Raw genomic sequence first — 24,904 nt, forward strand, 5'->3', positions numbered from 1 at the left:
GTGCACTCACTCACTTGCACATACAATCGCATAAATCAAATTTACCATAAAAACTACATAATTCACTAAAATGTCAAGTTTCGAGTGCCGCGTATCCTGCTTAGGTGGTAAAACGGTAAGGAAAATAAAAAAATTGGTAGCCATCTTGGAGGTCTCTTCACGTCACTCAATAGAAAAGAAGCTGACAGGAAAAAAATAGTCTGAATAACAAAAAACTTTCTTAAATGCTATAAAAAAGTATTATTTATTATTATTTGGGTGACTTAAACAAGTTTAAATCATGAAAATAATGTCTTATAAAGACAATTCAGTATAAGGAGGCCGCTTTTGGTTTTTCTTTAGTAAGTAGTATTTTTTCAAGTGCATAAGTTGAAGGTGGTATTGCAGAAACATTTTCTCTGAAACTTTGGCGGGTCACGATTTATCATCATTTGACAAAAAGGGAACAGAGCGAGAGAGCCTTAGATAGAGCGGTAAACGATATTTTTGGCTTGCCAGTTTTCCCTGTTTTCCAGTATTTTTCCATTTTCCTATTGTTAGCTGCTACTCGCGGCGGTCTTTCAAACGGGGTGCAAAGGGAATTCAAAGCCAGGGAAACTTCTCTTGTAGCTGCTGACACTTAACGTGTCATTCGAACATTTTATTAGACTTGACAATGAACTTTTGAACTAAAAGGGGCGCGGGTCAAACCCAAACATTTACATGGCGGGTGGCTAAGCCAAAAAAAAAAAAAAAACACGGCTAATGGAAAAAACGCAACAAGACACAAAGTCAAGCCTCAACTTTCACATTAACAATTTGACTGAAGAACAGAAGCTGCCGACATTGTGGGAAAACCGAAGAAGCGTAGTTCGTTGGGATGAAATATCCGTGCAATAACTATATTCCATATCTAAAATGTTTAACCAACCTTGTTTGTTGAACTTCCTTAGGTTTTAATTATGAGTTTTAGCCACTCAGCTAACTCAGTGAACAAACCAACATTCTGCGCTCACTTGCATATAATTAAAACCACTTTGCAACCTAAATAACCTTTATTTAAATCCCCTTCATAGTCCCCCCTCCGATTCCATCCTCTCACCCACATTGCTCACATATCGCAGTAGCTCTGCAGTCCAATCAGTAGCCAATAGATACACCCACCGAGGGGCAATAACAAAACAAACACAAAATAAAGATCACCCACACTCCCAGTCTCGAGTGCTCAGTGAGAACCCGAAACAAGGCCCGTTTAGGCCATTTATCAGGCAAACGTTTACATTTCTATTTCAACGGTTTTTAAATGTTAGCCACAAAGTGGTTGACACACAAAAAAAAATGTTTCACAGCCGATTTTATTTGATATAACGATAGCAACACACTTTGGGAACTGTTAATAACCTAGGTAATAACTTTGTTTTTTTAAAAAATGCTTTATGCCACCTTACGTTTTAAACCAAACTCAAAAATACAATTTTAAACTAGTAAAACAATAATATACTAGTTCAAGATTGTTTTTGTCACTGTTTTTGGATTCGTCCTACAATTTATTGAGGGCAGCAAACATTTCTCAATGTTCGATGTTCGCTGGGTTTCTTGGCCTTTTCCTCGACTCTCCACTCGGATCGAAATAAATCTTATCAAATTAAGTCGAGACAACAAGCGGAGAACTGTAAAATCGTAGGCGTGAGTTAGTCGCACCAAATCGAACTAGGTAGTGCGAGAGAGACGGGCCTATGCGGTTGGAGGGAGAGGGAAGGTGAGTGGGCGTTTATCTGAGGGCTTGTCGAGGTTCGTTTGGGTTGTTTTCCTGTTAACTGGGCTTGGGTCTCATTTTGGGATTGGGCAATTGAGTTGACCAACTTAAGTGTGTTCCCCTGGCAAAAAATAAAAAACAACCGAAATAAAATAAAACACGAAAAAATTGGGCAAATTAATTAAGCCATTTGAACAATTTTGCTTTGCACATGAAATTGCCAGCAAATTAAATTGTTTAAATTTAATTTTGTTGCAAGCCGAAAACTCTGTTTTCAGGAAGAAGGTTGCCAAATACCTGACGCTATTTATCTAACAATTCGATTCACGTTTTGTCGTTATGGAAAATAAGTACGTATATATACGTTTTCGATCAGGAAGCAAAGTAAAGGGCTCCAGACATCGTCGCATCTCCAATTACAGTGGTCCACATACCGAGTGGCTTAAAAAATGCGATGAAAAAATGTGAAGAAATAATAACCGGCAAGAAAACGAGGCAGACAGTTGGAAAAAATGAAATGAAAAGAAAAGAAAAAGTTTTGCCTTGCGGCTGGCAAAAATATTTGACAACAACAACCGAGCCGCCTGATCGATCAAATTTCGTCTGCGGGGCAATCAATGGAAGATCATACGGAACGAAAAGTTTAAGTTAATGGGTTAAGAGTTATTTTGGTCAAATTTGTGACACACTTCGTTGACACGAATTTTTTGTGCCTCTGCGGATTTCACTGACTTTTTAACGCTTTTGTTTTGTCGCAGAAGAATTTATTCCTATTGCGGTCAGTTCAGCCAGAAGAGAATCTTACGACTGGTCTATAAAATATTAGTAAGATTAAAGAGCTTACCTAAAACATATAATAATTTATAATTTCACAAAATTTAATTTAATTTTGCATTTTTTTAATATTTCGCATATAGCTTAAAATCTGAAAAAAGTTTCTCTTTAATTGGCTTGTTAATATTATTATCAGATATAATTAAAAACCCTTATATTTATTGCTTTTGTACGCAGTCCAAATATATATTATAATAAAATCATTGATCCGGCTACCAAATCATTAGTTTATGCAACAAACCAATAATATTGACCGAATAAGTGCTTCTGTTGTGTGCCTGCCGACCAGATACCAGATAACAATTATTATTAAAGCAGTTTTGAGTATCTCAAAGCTCCATAACCACCTAATCTGCATTCACAGATAAACATATCTTGCACCAGTTGTGTGCAACAAAGCCATCGATAACTTTCTCGAGTCATAGACAGACAAAACAATTGCAGCCAATTAATTTGTCATAACCGAAAAATCGCCCCAAATCGTTTCTTTCTTCACAATTACGTTGTTATAGCTCCTCCAGAGAAAAAGATATCGGGCGAGTGATAACTATGCAAACCACCATTGTCGGTCCCTCCCCCTTTTTTCTTTGGAGAAAAGTAGGCACCCACAACGCTCGGATGTCCAACAATTATAAATAACAACAGAAATTATAATGCACAGAGTCTTCAAATCGAATCGAAATGAAAACGCAAACGAAGGAAATGCAACAATTGCAGGGGCCTACGATTTCGACTTCAACTTTGAATTTGGACTCGGATTTGAATCGCGGCTTCGAAGAGGAAATTGCATAATTATTGCTACAAATGAAGCTGAGAAAGTGGTACCGTTTGAATCGTGATAAAGCGATAATTTTCCCCCTCACCAACCCACCCACCACAAAGAGCCAATGAAAATGCATTTCACTTTTCAGGTTAACAAACAAAACAAAGCCGACTGTGTTATTATGAAATCTCGACAGTCACAATAAGAAAAAAAGGGAAAACAACAGAAATCGCCCACGCGAAAATAGCTATAAATTCAAAGATGCAAAAAGATGCAATTTTTTGTTGCCAATATTCAAGTCCGAGTTCAAAGTTTGCGATTCATTTTAAATCATTTTATTTTCACTGTCGACTTGTCTTCTTCGTTTCTTCATCATTGCTTTTTATTGCATTTTCATGTAGCGGAAAGTAGAGGAAACAAATGAGGAAAGTGATACCAACACGAGCTTTGTGGCTACTCATCCTTATAAATGGCCTTCTCAGTTTCGGTTTCATCTCAAATATGGCTAATCATTGTGGGAGTTTCTGGAGAAAAGGGGAGGCAATCAAAGTTTTAGCTGTCGGAAACTTGTTTGCACTTTTGACAAGCTTTGGGGCAATGAAAGGTAACATGCACATCACCCCAGGGCTAATTAAAACGTATGCCACGCCCCCCCAAAACCGGGCAAGTAAGCTCCAGCCCCCCTTGACGTGGATAATGTTAGCGTAACAACTTACTTAGCATTATGCAATTTTTGGTGGTCAAAGCTGAACAATTACAGATTTTAACTCGTGCTAATGGTTTTAAAAGAAATTATTTTTTTTTAATTTTATTCTATATATCGTTGCTTGTTGGCGTAGTCATTGCACTCTTAGGGAATTTTTTCGATATTTAATATTTTTTCCGTTTTAAATCAAAGCTTAACAAAAGACTGTAAGTTCGTTAAGCATTACTATGACTGCAGTTGTGCGCAGCCTTGCGGGGATTGGCAACTGGAAAAGCTCAAGAGGACCGCCACAGAAAGCGGCTTAATGTGCAGCTTAAGTAGTGGCAATTTGTCCTGCTGATGCGCAGGTAATTATTTTTTTCCGTGTGGAAGCATTCTCACAGTAGCTGCATACTTATGAAGGGAGAATCGCCATGGCAATTGTATATTTTCTGCTGTTTACCTTCTTTTTGGCTACTGTTTTAAATGCCCCCCGGGTAAAAACGGGAAAAAAGCGTGTTAATCCCGCCCAGCGGTTATTGAGGCAACCCAGTTAAAGCTCACCCACTCTCGTTTTTTCGCCGCCCGTGGCTGGGATTAAGTTTCATTATTTTCAGCTTAATTATTTTACAAGCAAAAATTAAAAAGCGTGAAAATAAGCTTAAAAATTTGCTGTTTTTTATGTGTCGTATGCTGATAGCTCCAGTTTTTGTTCTCTATGAACTCCCTGCTGCAAAAAAGCTAGGAAAATAGTTTGAAATCATCTGTAGAATTCGAATTTTTATATTCGGCATAAGAAAATCTCTCGTCAGTGTAGTATAAGATATGATATTAAACAAGTCATAGGGATATATAAACTGAAATATGAAAATGTTCGAAAATATCGAAGTTTTCAGCTTCATTTACCCTTTAGTAGATCCTTTTGTTCAGTGTAAGAGTCTGACCGAGAGATGATGGTGCGGAGATCGCGGGACTGAGAATCAGAGAAGCCTATAAATAGACGACGGTTGCTATTCACGAGTGTGTGTACATGCAGGTTCCTTGGAAAAATGCTGTCTAGGACAAGTTGCAAAAATCCCTGAATAGTGTGTGGGTGGGAGAGGAGAAGAATCTAGCAGAGGATCGACGTTTTCGAGCGGGGAATTCGATCCCATGCATCATAGACAGATGCTGTTAAATTGATAGCGTGCCTTCTTTTTTCGCTGTTGCGTGTCTAGGATTTTTTTTTAAACAGCGAAGTGATGAAAAAACTTTAAGGTGTGGTTTTCTAAGAGATTGTAACCTGGCTTGGGACTCCATCGAAAATTTGTATATACATTTTGTTAACTCACCCCTGTAGCGGTTAATTCTGAGCATGTTGAAATGTTAAATTACCTGAAAAGAAATAAAAGAAAAGTAACAATTAATAAATGGATCTATGCTTTACATATAAAATTAAAATCTATATTTGTATGCCTTGCTATCTATTTGACTTGCAGACTAATCTAAAGAAAAACGTCACTTGTCCTTCGGATCCATGGTGCATTTTCCTTGATAATGGTCTAGGTCGAAGAGTCTGTAGGCGCCCACTGAAACCAAGAGGCAGAGATCTGGCGAGGAAGGGGCTAGAGATCGGGAACTGTGGTTCTATAGCGATAATAGGAAATTCCTTTTATTGAGTTCCCTTTTCCACAGGCCTTTTCCTTTGTGTTTGCTGATTACCCAGGAGATTATGCTTGAAATTCAATGGGTGCGGCAATGATTGCAATTGCAAAAATTCCAATAAATTTATTTTTAATTTCTCTTATCCTACAAAAGTTTCTCGGGCCCACACGTTGCATAACTCCAGCCATGAAACCCCATCGAAATCAATCAAAATGAAGAGCTGTACCTCAAAAAACTCGTCTTCGGATCAGCTCATCAATTTGATCACCGCTGCTTTAATTATTGACAATTTATCAATCTAACGGCGAGTGTTATACAATTGAAAACCCTTCAGTCACTTTCTTTTTTCCCCTCTTTATCTTCTTCTCACCCTTTTCCATTGCCAAAAATTTGTCTGCCGCTTTGTTTTCGTGAATTGAGTGCAATTTATTTTAATATTTTTTAAATAAATAAATAATGCGGGCCGCGGTTGGTCGGCAGTGTGAATGAATTGGAAATTTCTTTTAACATTTGCTTATAATTAATTACTTAACATTAGCAACGGCGCTGGACGAGATTGGTGGCAATTCGTATTCGGTTTTTGTTCGTGATCTTTTTAATTTTTTAGCTTTGCGGTGATTATTTTGGCTTTGCGGAATTCATTTCATTTAAAATACGACAATTTTTAAAGCCGTACCTTTGTGGAGGGAAAATTGTAGTGAAAATGTGAGAATAAATGCGAAATTCGGAGAAAGGAATGTGGAACTACTTTTTATATGAAGCTGGCACGCCATAACATTATAATTGATATAGAGCAGGCAATATGTGGCTTTTTCTGCTGAAAATTCAATACGTAGTATCGCTGCTTCGGAAACTGTATTTTAATTAAGCGGAATATGGTTTGTTCGCTTCCTCCGACAATTCATATACATATTTTATAACATGGTATCTTAAAATCGTTTATGCATCATACATATTTTTAGTAATGTTTAAAGTTTCTGACCAATTACATCATCCTCCATTATCTACAAGTTCTTAATCTTTAATCAATTTCAAAAACGTCTTTCTTATCCTCGGATGAACTTCTAATTATCGATACTTAAGCCGAGCTTCAATATTCCGCAGACACTCATCATCGCCTTGCTGGCTTCGCTCACTCCACAAGTGGAGCTTCGATGGCTGAATATTATCGCTATTTATAAGACACTCTCCCAGGTGATCCCCCTTTGTCTTTGTGTATCCCACAAATGGCGGCTTTTTGCTGATCCCCTATCGAGGCTAATTCAGTTCAAAATGCCGCTCAGCAATATTTGGTCATAATATTTAATGATATCGAATCCCCTGCCGCGTTACGATAGTTCCTGCCCCCCTTTCGGTCTTCTCCACCGAAGATCCTCCTCTGTCTTGGCGATTCGCAGTGCATGTGAAAATTATATGCATTATTAGATATTATTTCAGGCGATCGAGAAAGCAACAACTAAAAACCTGCCACATGCAACGAGATTTCTTCGGCTTCTTCTGCTTGTTGCATACATCTAACTAACGGTAAGTTGCAACAAAAGCCAGAGGAAGACAAAACAAACATGTGTAAGCCGCTGCTAAGCAGCCTGACGATCTGTTCGAAACTCCCCATAGTCCCCCGATTTTCCAGCCCCCCCTCCCCAACCGCCGATCGCCTTTAAAGTTGCCCAGCAAGATCTTGAACCTGTCGTCATGACTTGGCCAAAGTCAAGCTAGAAGATACAACAAAAACAGTACGGGCACCGCAACAAACACGTGATTTAGTTCCTGTCGCTGCTGCGGGAAACTTGTTGTCCCCACAAGCACACACACTTGCAAAAAATGTATAGAAACACACTCAGCAGGAGTTACTCCTCCCGATCCCACAGCCCGTCCTAGCCGATCCATCCATTGCTTTACTGGATTGTGTTTTATGCATATATGCAATAGGCACTTTTTAGCAGTGGTCAAAGTTGCACTGAGGGATAATATGGCACTTTTGAAAATATTAGTACTTTTAATTATAAAAATTATAATAAATACTGAAATGAAATCAGACTATCATATTAATATTATATAAGTTTTAATATTAGTTGGAAATTAGTTAGAAAATAATTGAATTATCAGTGACTAAATTGCAGTAACTTAAATGAACGATTTTCCGTTTTCAACTTATACTCTCATTAGATTTTTTCGAGTGCATTTGGATTTGCCTTTATTCCTTTTGGCCATGGCTTAGCGTGCCTTATCTTTGGCTTAAATAAATTTAACGCTCGTGTATTTCTTTTCAACGCTTCACCCATGGCACACCACCCCATCCAAACCTCCCCGATCCCCTAAAAATCTCCACCATTTGCCTGAAAAACGGCGACGACACACTGCCCAACTCCAAATGTCCTCAGTTGCCACACATTGCGGCCATATTGCAAATGCAACTCCCCCTTTGGAAACCCAGTTTGGCATTTGTTTGCATCTTGTTTCGGGCTTGCTTCTTCTCAATTTATGGCCACATTAATATAATTTACAGCTAATAAAATATGCAACGAAGTCCGCTCACCCACAACTTTGAAAAAGAGTATTTTAAGCATGAATGCTTGGAAAGTTTATTAAACTTTGCCTCACTTTTACCAATTGATGCTTTATTGATTTTGGTTCGACTTCCGTTTTGTTTGAGTTTGTTTATTTCGTTGGCTTTCATAAGCCTCAATATTTTTATTATTTATCAAGTATTTGACTTGGCACTTGAGAAATTTCAAAGATTTTATTGGAGATCTCGTTTTTCCGTGAAAACGAGAAGCGTGTAGAAAAAGTTGCCAAGAAAGTTTATTAAAAAAAGAATTTGAACATTAAATGGAATGGAATAAAAATGGTTTGCAAATGCAACCATTATATTTGTGAACGCAAATTAATTTCAACATTTTAACATCATCTTTTCGCCATTACCGTTATTTGTCCATGAACTTTCCGCTACAACCCTATCGAACCTTGCCGAGTACATTTTCCAGCCCATCCATTACAAATCTTTTAACAGCAGCATCCCACAAAAATGAACTTAACAAAAAACTCGAAAAACTCAACTTGAGCAGCGAACAAACAAAAAACGTTCATCATTGAATGATCCACACCTCACCCTCCACTTTTTTTGTTGGGCAACTTTCTATAATTTTTTTTGTGGAGCTTCTTCTACTCCTTTTGGATGCTTGAATAAAAATTGCGCAATATTATTTAACGGCAACTGCCCTGCTGCAGCAACAATGCAATTGATTTTCCCTTTAAAAAGAGAAGCTTTAGCAAGCAATTACAACGGTACTTGAAGAATCAGAAAAAGATGCGCCATTGCGAGGGAGGGAGATGGCGATAATAAAAAAGATTCCGCAAGCAAAAGCAAACAAAATGCCTAACAAAGGTCACAACATTGACATTGAAGAAGAAAGATGGAGAAGGGAGTTGGGAGGAAGGGGTCAGAATGTGTGGAGAATTGCCAACAAGAGAAGATTGCGGAAGAGAGACAGCTTTACTTTTGGTTAACTGCTGTTTAATATGCAATTACGGGCTAAAGATCTTTTCTTGTTTGACAATCGTTATCCCCACCTATTTTTTCCCTCTAAAAAAGATGTTTTACCGTTGCATGGGCCATTAAAAGGAGAGATGGGATATGTTAAGAGAAGTAATGCTTAAATAGGGGGAGGTTGTAACGTTTAAAATTAAATTATACGATGACAAACGAAAAGAATTTTCTTCGATGTGTCAAAAGTTCAGAGGAAAGCCTTTGAGGTAGCTTTTCCTTTTTCACCCCACAAATCAATCAATTTCTGTCAGAATTCTTCTTTACGTCACACATAATTATGCTGTAATTGATATTTTTCTTGGGCTCAGCACCTTCCGCCCTCTTGCTCTTAACCTTTGGTTCCATCTCCCTCTGGTTTCCTTTCTTCAAATTCTTTCTCTTTCTGGGCAGGCGTCGCAGGTTTTCAAAAGAAATCAAAATTTGTAACGCCTTTTGATGGGTGCGTTTTTGTTGTTGCCGCCTGAGAGTGGTTAAGGGGGGTATGTGAGGGTAAAGGATGGGGCTTGTGGTTTTGGGGGCACTTAGTTTGCATAGAGAACACTTCTCTTCTTTCCCCATAAATACCGTTAAGTGATTGTTCGAGGGAGTTTGGAAGTCAATCTTGGAAATGCTTTTCGTCAGCTCATGTCAAATATTAGATGGAAGAATCGATTTTGGGTATGGGGGGCTGGAAAATGAAAACCGTTATGACATTTGAGCGGGGAAAATGAGAAACATTATTCGATTCAATCGAAATATTCTGTGGAAAGCTTTTTAGCCTTAACTTTTCGTAGAACTGAGAAAAACTTTATAGAAAGAGGTTCAGAAAGGCATAAGAATTTCTTTAACAAAAAAGAAGAAGTAATAAAAGAAAAAAAAACAAACAATATTATATATAAATATATAACATATACACTATAATATATAAATTATATATATTTAATATATACACACCAAGAACTTCTAAATGAAGTACCATATTTAACTGAATTTCCAGACCTCTTTCCCATTCCGGTAATTTCGCCTTATCATTTCCATCCGGCTCAGTCGACTGGAAAACATTCTAAATGATCTTACACAACGTAACCCCAAACTATAATAAGATTACCAACCAAGTTTGTCACATCCCACAAAAACCATAAATCATTTCCTGCTCACAATTCTACCAGTTACCAAATGAAGGGGTTGGGTAGAAACCTTAACCAACATTTTGGGAACTTTACACGAACTTCGATGCAGTTTATTTTCCCTTTTTTTGGGTATCCGCCTAAACACTTTTCCCGTCATTCACACGACCTTTCAACTTATGACTTTTCCAGTTGGCTGCTGCGGCGACCATTCCCAAAACCGAAGGTCGTGACTGACTCCCACAAAATGAGCAACGGAAAACAGGGAGAAAAGCTCATTTTAATGATCTATCATTCCCAAATGATGTCCATTTCGGAGGTGTTAAAGATGCCCCAAAGACAGCTATTCGGGAGATTCTTGGGGGGAAACTTTCACTTTTGGATAAACGATATTTCGTGGCAGGGTGTTGTGCCTTTGATTAAACTGCACTTTTGAATTATATGAGATTTTGCTTCGGTTGTAAATCGGTGTATATATATGGCATTTAGTGTATGGATCGTGTTAAAATGTTTGTATAATTTAGCTGTATATGGGCATAAATAAGTAAAACAATACATTTACTCTAAAGTGAATCGGACTTCATTAGTTTTCTGACCGACTTTGCTTATGAGGAAACAATATTCATGTCATATTTATCTGTCCAATTTAATTTTGATTTATTTTTCAAGTAGCGCAATCCGAGTCAATATCAAAGCTCTCGAACGCACTCCTCAACTATAAATAGTTTTGACATTTTGCCACCAGAAATACGATACAACAAATGGCAAAAATAAAGCGAAAAATAGCTTTTCAAATAACTTCAAGGCTGATCAAGCGACTTGAGACAAGAGATACAAGCAAGCCAAGTAAAATTTCAAAAATATTTATCTGTAAGAAAAATTAACTTAAACTTTGGAGCTGTCATGTGTGGCGGGGTGTCATTAACCCTCGGCTGCCGGGGCTGCCCAAATGTCACCCTGACAGTTGCAAATTGTCAACTGTTCCTTTCCAGCTAATTACAAAGCTAACATTTTGACATTTGTCTTTGACAGTTCGTGTGGATCGCGGGGGACTGGACTCGGGAACTGGTGGGAATTGGGGATTGAATAAATACTAGATATAGGCTGGGTCCCTTTTATGGGATAACTGTTGAGAGATCTGGTTATCGAGTGCTTCTCGCTGCCTGTTTGTTTTCCTTGCTACTGGTTCCAGTTTCGACCGCTTTTCCAGCCCAACTCCCCTCAAGTGTTGACAGTTTTTCTTGTTTTGTAATTTTCTATAATGAATGCATTATGCATTATTTTTTCCTTACCATTTTTTCTGTTGCTTTTGTTTGTCATGCTTTTAGAACCGAATCGAGTTGGGTTCGAATTATTGTTTTATTTGCTTGGTCATGTTTAAGGCGTAGCCTGGGTAACAAATTGCGTCTAATGATGGATAACAAACCGAACTGACCACTGACATGGAATGGCAGACTATACATATGACTCTCTTTAAGAAGTTACAAACCACAGAAATCGATGCAACAGAACTCCCCTGCACTTGAAGTGCTGGAAACATTTTCAAAGATACTTTCATTGACCTTTGCTGTTTTTCTGGTCATTGACTCGACAAGAGGAGCTTTACGGGAAAATGTCAACAATTGATTAGGACAAATTGTGACACGCTGGATTCATTGTCTTCTAGTTTCAAAATATATTCTTGTATTTTTAAGTTGCTTCCATTTTATGAGGAGATGAATGGTAGTGTAGTTACTATAGTGACCTGTCTTTTGATTATAATTATAGAATTTTGTTGGTGCCTTTTAATGACTTTTTATACCTTTAATAAAATTATGATACAACAGTACTTTCCAAATTTATCTACAAACACCTTTTATTCCTTTTAACACATAGTTCCGTTAATGCTTCCTATAAATCTCAGTTCATGCTGATCCCCAGCAATATAAGCCCCATACTTCGACTCTAATCAACAACAATTAAAATCAATTAAAACGAATGCAAACAACCAAGCTAGCAGTCAGTCTCTGTTGTTCTCTCTTTCGTCTTCTGTGTCCATGTAGTGTCCTCATCTCTTTCGTTTCCCCTATGGAGTTGTCAAATCAGCGGCGCGCCTCGTTTGACATTTCTATTATGTCAGTCAGTAAGTCAATTGTGCAAAGTGCAACTCTGTGAGGCGATGGAAGCGATGTTTTCGCAATTAAAAATTCTAAACAGGCCGCCCCCTTATTTTTCCCAATCCACTTTATCTGTTTACGTATGAATCGCCTCCCTCAAAACAAGTGAATGACCAGACGACCACATAGGGAATCGAGGCGTCACCGTGGCAAATTCAGGCGTAGTTTAATCTTTGAGATACAGTAGCCGTAGCTGCAAATGGAATATGGGCGAAAAGATACTCCATACCCGCCACACACTCTTTTCCTTCTCTAGCCACGCACTGAGGCTTTAATGTGCGGTAATTATGAAACGTAAACTTGAAAAGCGAGGGGCACAAGTGTTGGCGAGAAAAACATGAAATAATCACTAGTCTTCAAATTATATACGGTTTGAAACTCGACTGAAGGTCGTCGGCTTTGAGACGTAGCGTAGATGCAAACCTTACACCAGACGTGGAATTCGAGCTCTAACTTTTAAATTAAGTGAAATTTTGATTCAAGATTTTCTAAAAACTTTGATCTGTTAAATATATTCTTCAACATGTTAACTTGTTATTCCATGACATTCCTTAACTTGGTATTTTTTGTTTAATATTTCTCCTTCTTTTGCCTGCCACACATAAATAATTCCGAACGTCAGTTCTTTGACAGCAGCAAATAGTGAGAAAGAGTCTGAGGGAAACAGAAAATTCTGGTGTGACTTTTCTGACAGCTGCCCACAAGTGGGTGAACAGGGGTTAAGGGGGTTGGGCTTGGTTGCACTGTGTGCTTTTTGCATAAATGCATAAAAATTGTTTGCCATTGTTTGCCATGCAGTTTTCTTTCCTCTTTTTTTTTTGGGTCTGAGTTCGGGTTCCGTTGGAGCTGTCAAAATATTGAGCTGTCTCGCTCTTTCGGGGGATATTTCTATAGAATTGCAACGGTCAGTATTTATTTTATGCGGTCGATTTCTGGTATGGAAGTGTTTTATAGCGCAGACAGGATATATCTTTGAAATTGAAAAATGAAAACAGGCCAGACATGTGAAATGGGACCGTTTGCAAGTGAAAAAATTGTGGCACACGAATAATATATAGCAGTTCGGTATATTATATGAAGAGAAATTATTTACAAGATGTTGTAGAGGCCCATTGAATCCTTTTGGTAATTTCTGCGTAAAATAAAATTTAATGTGTAGAACAGTACAAAAATAAAAAGTTCTGCTTACATTAAACATTTAGTTTTTTTCAGGCGACTGAATAGGAACTGTTTAAATGTACTCAAGCAAAATAACACCCTGAATCCAATGCCAAGCAGCATTCAATCATCCCATCATCCTTTGACACAATCTTCTGCACAATCTCGAATTGAACAGGGACTCAATTGTGCACACGAATTCCAAACATCCATCTATCTGTTTATCCAGCTATCGCTATTTGTACTTCTCACAACGTATCTCAAATCACAACAAACACGAGAAGAATGGTGCAAGCTGAACGGGGAGGGGGTTGGGAAAACTCTTGGAAAACCGAGGGAAACGGTTGGATAACCGAATCAGCAATCGGTAAATGCAATCTCGGGCACTGAAAACAAAGTGCGAGCGGGAGGGCAAAGGGCAAGTGAAACGGAACATCAAGTGACGAGCAAACAACTCAACTTTATGCAAACATTTACTCCAACAGTTTGACCAAAGTCAAACCAGGAAGAAAAAGAAATATTGTCAGTGGAAAATTTGATCAACTCGCGCTATTTTACCTTTATCTTTCTTTTTTTCAGTTTACTTAGTACCTTTGACCGTTCAAACGAAGCCGACTTTTATTTTTTGCCCCCAACTTTTCAAGTTCCCCATAGTAAGGCCTAATTTCCCGACAATTGCAGTTACCCACCCACTGCCGAAAAAAGTTTTTATGATTTAAAGGCCTTGGTAATCTTTATGCCGAATCTGTATCTGTATCTATGCCTTCATATCCGTTTTTATAACCCATTTCCCTCTCGGCCACTTCAATGACATTTTAATTGCTTTATTGCCGCGTCTTTCTCTTTTTCTCCCTTTCTTCGCTGTGTCGTGTGCCATTGCCTTACACTTACATTTATGTCCGCTGCGTTACGTCACTTGCGTAATTGCAGTTATTTCTTGTGGTGTCTTTCCTTTTAAAACGAGGTCAACGTTGTTTTGGACCTTTATTTCTCCGGGTCGGGGAATTTTTCCATAGTCGTTGTTAATTTCAAATTATCGGTCAACTTTTGTATGCCCCCTGTCCGACATAAATCAGATAACAACACAAATACCAACGCCCACGCGAAAAGTTAACAAAATAAATGGATCGGAATTAAATGAAACACATAAACTCAGGCGAAAATATTCATAAATTCCACATGGCAAAGTGTGGTTTTTATGTTAATGGAACTTCCATTTCATTGAGGCGTAAAATCCATATCTCTAGATGCAATCTAATCGATCGAGAGATAATATTCGGATTTACATTTGATTAATATAAAATGCTGGCAATGATTAATCAACTCTTGTTTAAGGCGTATATTTAGTTTATTTCGAAAAATTTGAATTTGATTTTGGAGATAAGACTTATACTGATCATTAGATAAATGCGAAATAACATCTGTTGATATTTACAAAAAAAAAAATAAAAAAAAAAACAGAAAATATTAAAGCACTTGCTTACAAACACAAAAGCTTAAATGTCATGACGGCTTTTAATTCAACTAAAATTAAATATAAATGTTTTTGTTAATGAACTCTTTTTTATTACTTACGCCAAAGGTGTTTTAGGTAATCAAGCTTTACTTATTATCTTGCATAAAATGTTATTTTTTAAATGTTCGATTAGACGAGCAAACACATTTTAAACTTTTTTTTTATTAAAAACTATCACACATTAAATGCTTTTTATATATAGGTAATTAACATTTCATTGTATTTGCGATGCTCTTGCATTCTCGTCCTAGTTTCAATTATTTATAAATATGGTTTCAAGGCTGTATATTTTCCGATTGGGCACTTGTAAATTCCGTAAATACTTAAGGATACAGTGGAAAAGCGAAAAACGCACGCGGAAAAGCGACAGATCGACGTCCGTTACCGCGGAGCTGCAGCGCCGGAATGAAATGTCAGCGAGAAATTTTCGGAGCGAAGATCGCAACGGAGATCTGCAAACTGCAGGTAAACACAGAGAGGGAGAGAAAAGCCGGTTAGCCGGCTTAATATTAATAGCGGCAGAGCATCGAGAAAAAAAGAGAGCACGAGCCAACTCTCGATCAGCAAGTTGAGAACAGGTTGAGCACACACAAAAAAATGTTTTTTAGAAATTAATTTTACAAATTTATAGTATATTTAAGTCTATATTTGCTTTATATAAATAAATAAATAAAGATTAGAAGAAACACATTTTGTCAGATCATATTAATTAAATACGCTTCTCTAACAGTTCACCATAACCCTCGATCAAAACCGGACAAACCGAACGAATATATTTTTTTTATACCAGTAATATTAGATTTCAAAATGCATACACAATGAAAATAAATATTTTAATCTTAATCACCCTAAGATATTTTCTTTCTGTGGAGCGACATGATGCCAGCTGGAGTTCGTGTTGCTAAGCAAATGTTGCTGAATATGTTGCAGGCAGTAACTTTCAATAATGTATATAAAAATTCGACTTATATTTATTAAACTTATAATGATTAAGTGATACAAAATGATTATATGACCTTTGTACCTTAAGTCGGAGCTATACTCTACTCCTTCAGAACCACAGATTCAAAACAAATTCTTTAGTTTAAGAGAACTCCAGTACCCTTCTTTGACGAAACACTGCATTGTAACCGCTAATTACGGCCAGAAAACTGTGATAATTAAGAGAATGAACCGTTGTACCAGCAATGCCTGCTAATCATAAATTAGAGGGCTATAGTTTTCCTATTTCCAGCACTTGAGCTGACAAACTTCCGGGTATAGTAGGCCATAGAAAGTCCCAAAAGTGCCCCAGAAGAATTCAAATCATTTCCAGAGTCTTTTGCACACTTCATTTTTCGCTTCATGTGCATCTCCCACAATTCCCACACTCAGAAGCGAACTAATAATCGCAAAAATATGAACTATCTTAATAAAGTCTCGCGACTGGCGGCTAATGAGAGCAGAAGACTGGAAACAGCTCGCCTCTGTCAGAGAAGACTCTTCAGAAGCCTGAGAAGATTTTGAATTGTTTCATAAAATGCAGAGAGGTTGCAGTAATTGTGTCAGGAAAAAATGACAGACACAGCAGATCGAGAAAATTAAACGGTGGTGTGGAAAAAGGGGTTTTGGGGGAGGGATCGCGATGAAGACATTTGCTTGTGGAACTGGCAGATCCAAATCGAATCTCCCCGTTCAGGTTATATGCTAATACACGGCGGAAAGGATCTTGGTAATGTAATTTATGCTTGGCTTATTGGCAGCTTCTTCGCCTTGTCCGCTGATTTGCATAAATTTCATATGCAACATGTGGCCATCGAGTGGGCGCAGCTTCGCTGCAAAAGGAAATACTCAAAAATAGACATCACAAACGGAGAAAAATAAAAAATATTGAAGAAGTCCGACAAAGGTGGTTCGATCGGGGGGTAAGAGTGGGCAACAGGAAACAAACATATGCCAGAGAAATTTCGACCCAGTTCAAGGAACAACTAAATGTTGCACCGAAAAAAATGTATATTTCAAAGTCACATTTGGTATTAAGCACGTGTCTTTAACCCCAGTAAAATGTATTATAAATTAAATGAGATGAAACGTCAAATAAATCTTATGAAAAGATTATTCGTCAAATGGCCATGATTTTGTTAGGACTGTTGGTTTTTTTTTTTAACTTTGTATAGGATTCGTTGACAAGTTGCACACTATACTAAAAAGTTTTGGCAGTGCCTTTAAATTCGTATACATAAATATGTTTTTTTTGGCAACATCATCGATTATGATCAAAAGGCAGGCATCGATCGTTCGATCGATCAAAGCAGGTCACAATTGAAAGTAAAAAGCCAGCGACATGCGATCCACACACGATCCACAGACAAAAAGTCGAAACAGGATGAAAGGAGAAAAAGAGCAGACGGCATTCTGACCCAATTTCGCCTTTTTTAATGGGGTGCCAAAGGCCGATTCTCCCCGTACAGCCCCCGAATTCTTCAGTATGCAGTCTACAGTCTACAGTCTACAGTCTCAAGTCTTTCTCTTTCTTTTGGGGAAGCGATCGGATTGCGATTGAAAGCGATCCATCTTTATTATGATTACTCTCTGGCGATTTTCACGCTCAATTAATGTTTATGACAAGTGATTGTGTCGCGGCGATAACTCACTGAAATTCGCAACGGGGAGAATCGGGCGAAGAAGGACGGCGATTGAGAGAAACCTTTGGACTCTCGGACAGAACAAGATCTCGATCGATCGATCGATTGATCGAGCGGCCGATCGCATGGGGATCGCTAAATCACGCTCGAAATCATTTGAATGAGAATGTTGCCGCTAGAAAGTTGGCAACTGTGTTTTCCTGCTTTTTTTGCGATTTGAATTTATGTTCATCGCCAATATTTGACATGTGAAAATCAAAGCCTGATTGATGCCACAACCGATTTTCACTTGTTCCCCTCTTTTCTCCCCTCGACAGGATATTGAAATCGCAAATCGAATTTCGCATACCGCATTTAAGGGGGCTTTATTTTTTTTGCATATTTTGTGTGTGGGTCTTAAGGCGAAAATCAGCTCAACGCGTGCGGGAAATTAAACTAGATTTCATCACGTTGCAGTCGGAAAAGCAAAAGTTGGTGGGCAAAATTGTAGCAATTGAAGAGGACTGTATGGATTGAATTCATTCATGGACGAGGCCATTGAACATTTATTTAAGAACAGTAATTTAAAACATGTTTTCAAAAAATATCGGGCCATTTTATTATGGTTAAATAAGAAAATACTATAATCCTTTCCGCTATTATGGAATGTATCTGTTTAACAGTATACGGCTTAGATTAGGGAACTTTTGTTTGAAAAAGCAATTGATGCTGATCTGCCACAGGAATCGCACGATGAATGAAAACCAATTTAACTTTTGTGTTGGCTTTTAGCACTTCGCCCCCGAAAAATAAAAGTGGCCAAAAACCAGCGACCGCTAACCGTTGCTGCCACCTCCCACTTTTGCACTTTTCCTCTTTCCCACACTCTCCGCCCACTCTACTTTGTCTTCCCACTTAACCGAAGCCGCAGAAGCGAGGACGGCAGACGAACGACGCCAGTTGGAATTTGAATTGAGAGATTAAAACGCAATGCCGGTGCACACCTTTGGCCGCAAACGTATGTGCCAGCACTGAGAAAAAATGAGTGGGCCACACAATCAATGAAATTGATAATTTGTTAATCTGATTGAACAAAATAGTTCAGAGATCGATTTAACCTTAGCAGATCAGAAATAAAAAATAAAATGGTCATGTATTTGGATTATGAGTTAGGTTTTTCTAGTTTTCTAAGTGTACATCTACAGCTTTGCATATATTTTCGCGCTCTTCACTTTGCCCACCCACACGGAATCTAAAACCGCATTTGAAGTAGAAGTGTTTTTCGCCTGTCCGGGTCGCCAGACCGCTGTCCGTCAGTCCGTCCGTTGGTGCGGTCGTCCGTCCGTGGGTCCGGTGTCCGTTAGCCTGGCTGGCTGAATGTGCAACAGTTGGCAGCAGTTGCCGGTTGGTCATGACATGGCAATGGCCAAGTGAAAGCAGGTTAAATGCAAATAAATTGTATAGCCTGCTGGAGCGAGGAATCGGAAGGGGGAGAACTTGAGTTAACTTCAAAACGTACTTTAAACAAAAATTTCGACCTATCTCTGCACCCTTACCAAAGTTTCATTGGACTTTAATTTGATTACACTTGATTACAATAATTACGGCAGGAACTTTGTTAAAGAGGTTATAGTAATCACTTGCAGGGTTAATGGTGAATTAAATAAGAAAGTTATGCACTCGAGTCCTTAGTGGATTTTTATAATTTCTTTGCATGAGTTTAATGCCAATTTGTGATAAAACGTTTTATATTTGATAAATTGAATAGTATGTTCGAATCTCGCTAGTCTTTGCAACAAAATTTATTATTACTTATAGGAACAACACATTATCCCTGATTTATTTCAAATTCATTTCACACATATCTGGCCAAAATCAGACAAATCTGGAAACAGTTTTATTTACGACCCCGAGCCATAAAACCCAGTGTTCAAGTGTGACAAATTGCGGATGATATCGGCATGAATGAATAGCAGGTTAGTGCCACGACCTTGCCGCATTCAGTTCTACCTGTTCTTGTTCCTGTTCCCATTTTCACTGCACTTTCCCGGCAATTTATGTGAAAAGAGGAAAAACACTTTAAATGCGTCGCGACTTGCTAATGAGTTTGTCGCAGGAAAAGGACAACAACTCAGTGCGTAAATGAGCAGGACTGAATGGAGGTGAAAGTGTTTGAAGATTTATGATATGAGGCAACACCCCGGCAACCGGCCACCAACAACCTGCTGCTCCGAACAGACCAGCAGCAACTTGCAACAACCCAGCAGCAGTTGCAATTAGCTCTTGGGTAAAAAGTGAAATGTTCTCGGCCAAGTGCCGACAAGTAGGTAGAGGAAAGATAAATGATGGGACAAAAGGGAAAAAGACCGGGGGAGGGGTACTGGAAAAATGTGCCCGATGAAAATAAAACACTTTAGCGCTTTAGCTTCATAAATCACATGATGAGGACCCCAAAACGACAACATGGGGACATGATGTTCACTCAACTGAAGCACACAGTTCGAAAGGCACAGGCTGTGCGCCGAGAAAGAGACGGCGGGTGGTACGAAGAAAGGGACAAGCACTTGACTGTCACAACAAAAGTGGCCAGAATATGAGTAACTGCTATATAATAATGTTTGCCAAAAACGAAACTCAGCCTCTTCATTTATCAAGAGCGAAATGAAAGGGAAGACAAGACTACACTAAAACAAAATAAACATAAATTTCGATTATAAATATTGTTGCTATCCAACATAATGTAAATTAATCATATATTTTTTTGTCCTGTGTACAAAGAGAGTCGAAAAGAGGATGGGGCTGGGTAAAAGGTTCTCCTTGCAGCTGCAGGAAATGGGGTCAGGAAGTCCGTCAAGTGTCGAGGAGAGATTCTTCGGGGCTGCTCTTGTTTGCGCTGCCCAGATCGCTCAATGAACTGTAATTTGAGTGCCGGTGTCCCAAAATTTGCAAAATGCGTTCCCCGATTTCCCGTCTTCGCCCATGGATTCATTTCTGCCCGAGGTGGTTGATCGATCGTATGCACGAAGAGGAAACTCCACAACGCGCACGACACTACTGTAAGGATCATGATGTTATCGAAAAATCCAATTCGCTCGATCCATTAAAAATGTATTAATGAGTTGAATACACATTTAGTTTTTAGTGCAATTAAATCAAGTTCATTGGTTACCATATTAATAATTATTATTTAAGTATTTATTTACTTTCATAACATGTCTTAAAAAAATACATTACTTATTAGATTTACATGCATTGCATTTAATATTTCTTACCAGATACCAAAAAACAACAGTTATTTAATTCAACAAGCGCCAATCAGGAAAGCGGCTAAAAGAAGACAGAGACAGAAAGTTCTGGTGCTCATGTGGGTGCATGTGTAACCTAAGACTTTCTCGCTTTAGAAGGTGTGTGCCTCACATGTCGTGTTATTTGTTGGGTCGCAACACTGTCAAAAAAGGGGTGTGGAGGTGGGTAGAGGGGTCGGGGGGCGTGGCAACTGCCACCAGCTGGTATGACGTGGGTTCTTGGCCAAAAGTCGCCAGTGAGCTCTTGCAGCTGGGGTCTCGTCTTACCAAAATTGTTGTAGGTGGTCGCACCTCCAGCAACAAATTGGGGTTTCAGTTAGGTCAAGAATGAGCAGGTTGTTTGTGTCTGAAAAGTGGCAGTTTGTTGGACGAAACGGAAGTGGAACTGTAATTCTTTGACAACTGAGAAAAATAACCAAAATTACCAGATCATTAAAAATACGAGCTTGCCATAAATAATTTGGATCCTCTTTAAAATATAAAATTAGTCGTGGTTAAGATAATAGTTTCTTAGAACTTAAACTATAAATATAAGGGCTCAGTTCCAAACTAAATGTAGGTGTTTTTTAAAAATGGTTTGAATCGCCACATAGAGCGGATGCTTTAATTGAAACCATCAACGATTCAATAACTCAGTTAAACAACTATCGGCCTTTTGCTGCACTCAATTTCACATTTTTCGGCAGGGTACCGAAATGGCAGGAAAAAGGAAAAAAACTCGTTGAAAATGGAAAATACAAAGTAAGCAAAAAAACGTGTGTATTTGTGTGGGAAAACCGTTTGGGAAAATCCGCTGCATGTCCGTGCCACAGCACTGTGGAAATGGAAAACACAATTAGATGACCTAATAAATATGCACACACGTGACGCGGACCACTGACAGATGAAAAGAGACGGGGAGCCAAAGAGGTAAAACACTATTTTCGAGTAATGCTGAAATTTGGCTGGGAATTACCTTGACTGTGGGTGTCGTGACTCCGGAATGGCTATGGAATCGTATGGAATGGTTGCCGTGGAATGCCGCAGTGTGGGTCGACATAGGGATTTGCAAAATAGCCCTGACACCAGTCTCCTAGGGATCTCTGGTCCTCGCTATTGTTTCCCCTTAAAGTTTCCTTTGCCTTTTATTAGTTCATTGCAGAAAAACGAGCGTGACTTCAACCGAGGAGGCCATCAAATGGATTTGGTCATGGGAAAGTGGTGCTCAAAGGAAAATTCAAGGAAATCAAGGCCAGGAATTGTTTTTGAATTTTTTTTTTTTTTTTTTTATTAATATTTATTAAGTGAAGAATCCGTACATCATAATATTGTATCTTAACATCACAGTGTGGAGAAGTATTCTTATCAATTACCAAACACTATAAAATAAAGTAAGTGGAGTAGGAACATAAATGAAGAGTTTTTACTGCTGCCCAATTGTCTTGGCGAAGCCTTGCCGTTTAAGTCTTCTTAGAGGTCGAGCGGGGATGAGACGTCTTGCAAGAAGACTGCTATGGCTCAGTAATCTGTCACTATATCGACTTGTATGTCTCCCAATTTGTGACTCAACTGTGTGAATATTGAGGTCTTTATGGAGTGTAGAGTTACGTACATACCAGGGGCAGTTGGTTATTTGTCGTAATGCGCGATTTTGCATCACCTGGATACGATTATAATTCGATTTGGCTGCAATTCCCCAAATCTGGATCCCGTATAACCATATCGGTACGATACAGTGCGCATACACAGCTCTTTTGCACCTCATCGAAAGAGTGCTCCTTCTATTCATGAGCCATCTCAGCTGTTGTGATCTGTGGCCACATTTTTTTACTGTGTTTTTTAGATGCGGCCCAAAGGTGAGCCGTTTATCCAGGGTGATACCTAGATATGTTGCTTGCAGGGGCTGATTCAGGGTAACTCCTTCTAGTCGAATTGGAGGGGTGTTTGGGATAAATGGATCAGTAAATTAGAAAGGATTATTAAATCCTTTAAATATATCAATATACTTTTATTTTAGATGTTTAATGGGTTTATATGTCAAAATGATTTTTTTATTTACCTCATCATCTTGAAATTATGTGATGGCTGTTTTCCTTAAAAGTGCCCCTTATTTTCTATACAAAAACTCTACATTCCTTTCGAATTCCCACAAATTTCGGCCTCCAGTAGAGGGTTATTATCCACGATCCAGAGATCGGTCCATTAGCACCCTGGTAACTGTCGACCACCCAAGCCCAGGCCCACACAAAATGCCCCATCTGAACAATTTTTGGACCCCCACCAACTGGCTGGCTTCGTGTGATTCTCACTCTCTCTAATTGGCCCACTTAGTGGGGACAGAAAGAGAAACACTGGCATTTGTCGAAAGTCGGCGGGATATATGTTTTACTAGGTCCGTGCAAAGTAAAAGTTCCATTTCAATAATTCTGCTTGTAGAATAATTACCCCGGACAGCGGAAGACAAGACACCCACATGTGTGTGCTTAGTGCGGCCGCAGTTTAATTAGAAAACAAGACGCAACGATTAATGGGCAGCGAATGCATTTCGAAAGGAAGAGTTGCAGTCGCCTCTTAGCCAGCAACAAGATGTACAAAAAGCATAAGCCAGCCAGGAGAAATGCCAAAAACCACATGCGGTTCGGCAATAACAGTAAAAAAGTGTAACATATATTTATCAACCGAAAAGCGACAGCAGAGCAACCAAAAAAGCTGAAAAAATCGAAAGAAAAAAACACTGAATGCTCACAAGGAAGTCCAAATTGTTGGTACAATTGAGGGGGCGGGCCGGGGGGAATGTGGGTCAGCAGTCTGGCCTGTCCAAACAAAAAAAAAAAAAAAAAGACAAAAAATAATAAAAAAAAGTAAAGAGCGCGCTCGAAACGAAACCGAACTCAACACGCTTCAACATTTTCGATGATGATAAATGAGGCAGATGAACGCCAACGATAAAAAGACACCGCGGAAACCGCCGAAGAACCCAGCGTAAAAAGCAAAAAAAAAAAGGGGAAAACATAAACTGCAGCAATAGCTGCATAAAAAGGAGTTAAATCTGCTGCCCAGGACAGTTGGGAGATTGTACAATGAGTCTAAATGCGAGTTTAAATGGCAGTTGATAAGCATTGAATGGGCTGATCGACCAAACGGCATCAACTTTCAATTGCCGAGGGGAGATTGCTAAGTTTTCTCCTTTAATATGCACTTTATTACCAAAATGAAAACGGAGCCGTAAGCGTGATAATTAAACATGAGAAATAGCGGCAAACGCTTGCAAATATTATGTTTAACAAAACCTTACAATATGTAGATGAAAAATTTTTAAATTTCATAATGTATATATTTATAAAAATGTACCTATTTTGTTAAATTATCAAAAAAAATTTTAAAAATATTAAAATTTTGCAATTCTTAAAATACACTTATGCATATTTTATTTTTAATATATTTAACCCAGCATTAGTATTTGAGATGTCTATGAAATGCATGCTGCCCTCGTGCTTAGAAGCATTTTATCATCAGCTAATAAAAAGGAAGCGCCAAAAAATAAAGCGGCAACAAAGTGCAAGAAAAAAGAATTTGGAGCAGATGGCTTATCAGAAATGTCTAAAAAATTCGAAAAAAAAACTCCACACAGACAGCGGGCTAAGCCTAGTTTTAGAAGCATTGGCCCCAAGTTGGCCCCGCTGATTGTGTCAGCGAGATAACGAGCGGAACTGCGGTCTGTTCCCCACTCCCTCGCTATGTGTATGGTCCCCACATTACCCCCACCTTGCAAACCCCTCTCCCTTCGGCGTGTGAAAGCGCAAATTCTGATTATAAGCCCAGTGAAATAGAGGGGGAAGATCTGACTAGCGACTGTAATTTATAGACTAAAAC

General features: G+C 38.6%; 1 protein-coding gene across 4 annotated transcripts in view; it reads right to left on the reverse strand.

Moving 5' to 3' along the window:
* The window catches only part of LOC6738036, a 111,384-nt gene that overhangs the window by 20,062 nt on the left and 66,418 nt on the right, over positions 1-24,904 (reverse strand). The window contains exons 1-2 of one of the 4 annotated variants that reach the window (XM_016169556.3): positions 15,204-15,574; positions 5,349-5,391 (exon numbers count right to left, since the gene is read on the reverse strand). The exons of the other annotated variants lie outside the window; for them this stretch is intronic. Coding sequence (XP_016031851.1) covers positions 5,349-5,373 — 25 coding nt within the window. The 5' untranslated portion in view covers positions 5,374-5,391; positions 15,204-15,574. Of the gene's footprint in view, positions 1-5,348; positions 5,392-15,203; positions 15,575-24,904 lie in introns of those variants that run through there. 4 annotated transcript variants of the gene reach the window in all.

This window comes from Drosophila simulans, chromosome 3L (assembly GCF_016746395.2).
Source record: "Drosophila simulans strain w501 chromosome 3L, Prin_Dsim_3.1, whole genome shotgun sequence".
Taxonomy (NCBI): Eukaryota; Metazoa; Arthropoda; class Insecta; order Diptera; family Drosophilidae; genus Drosophila; species Drosophila simulans.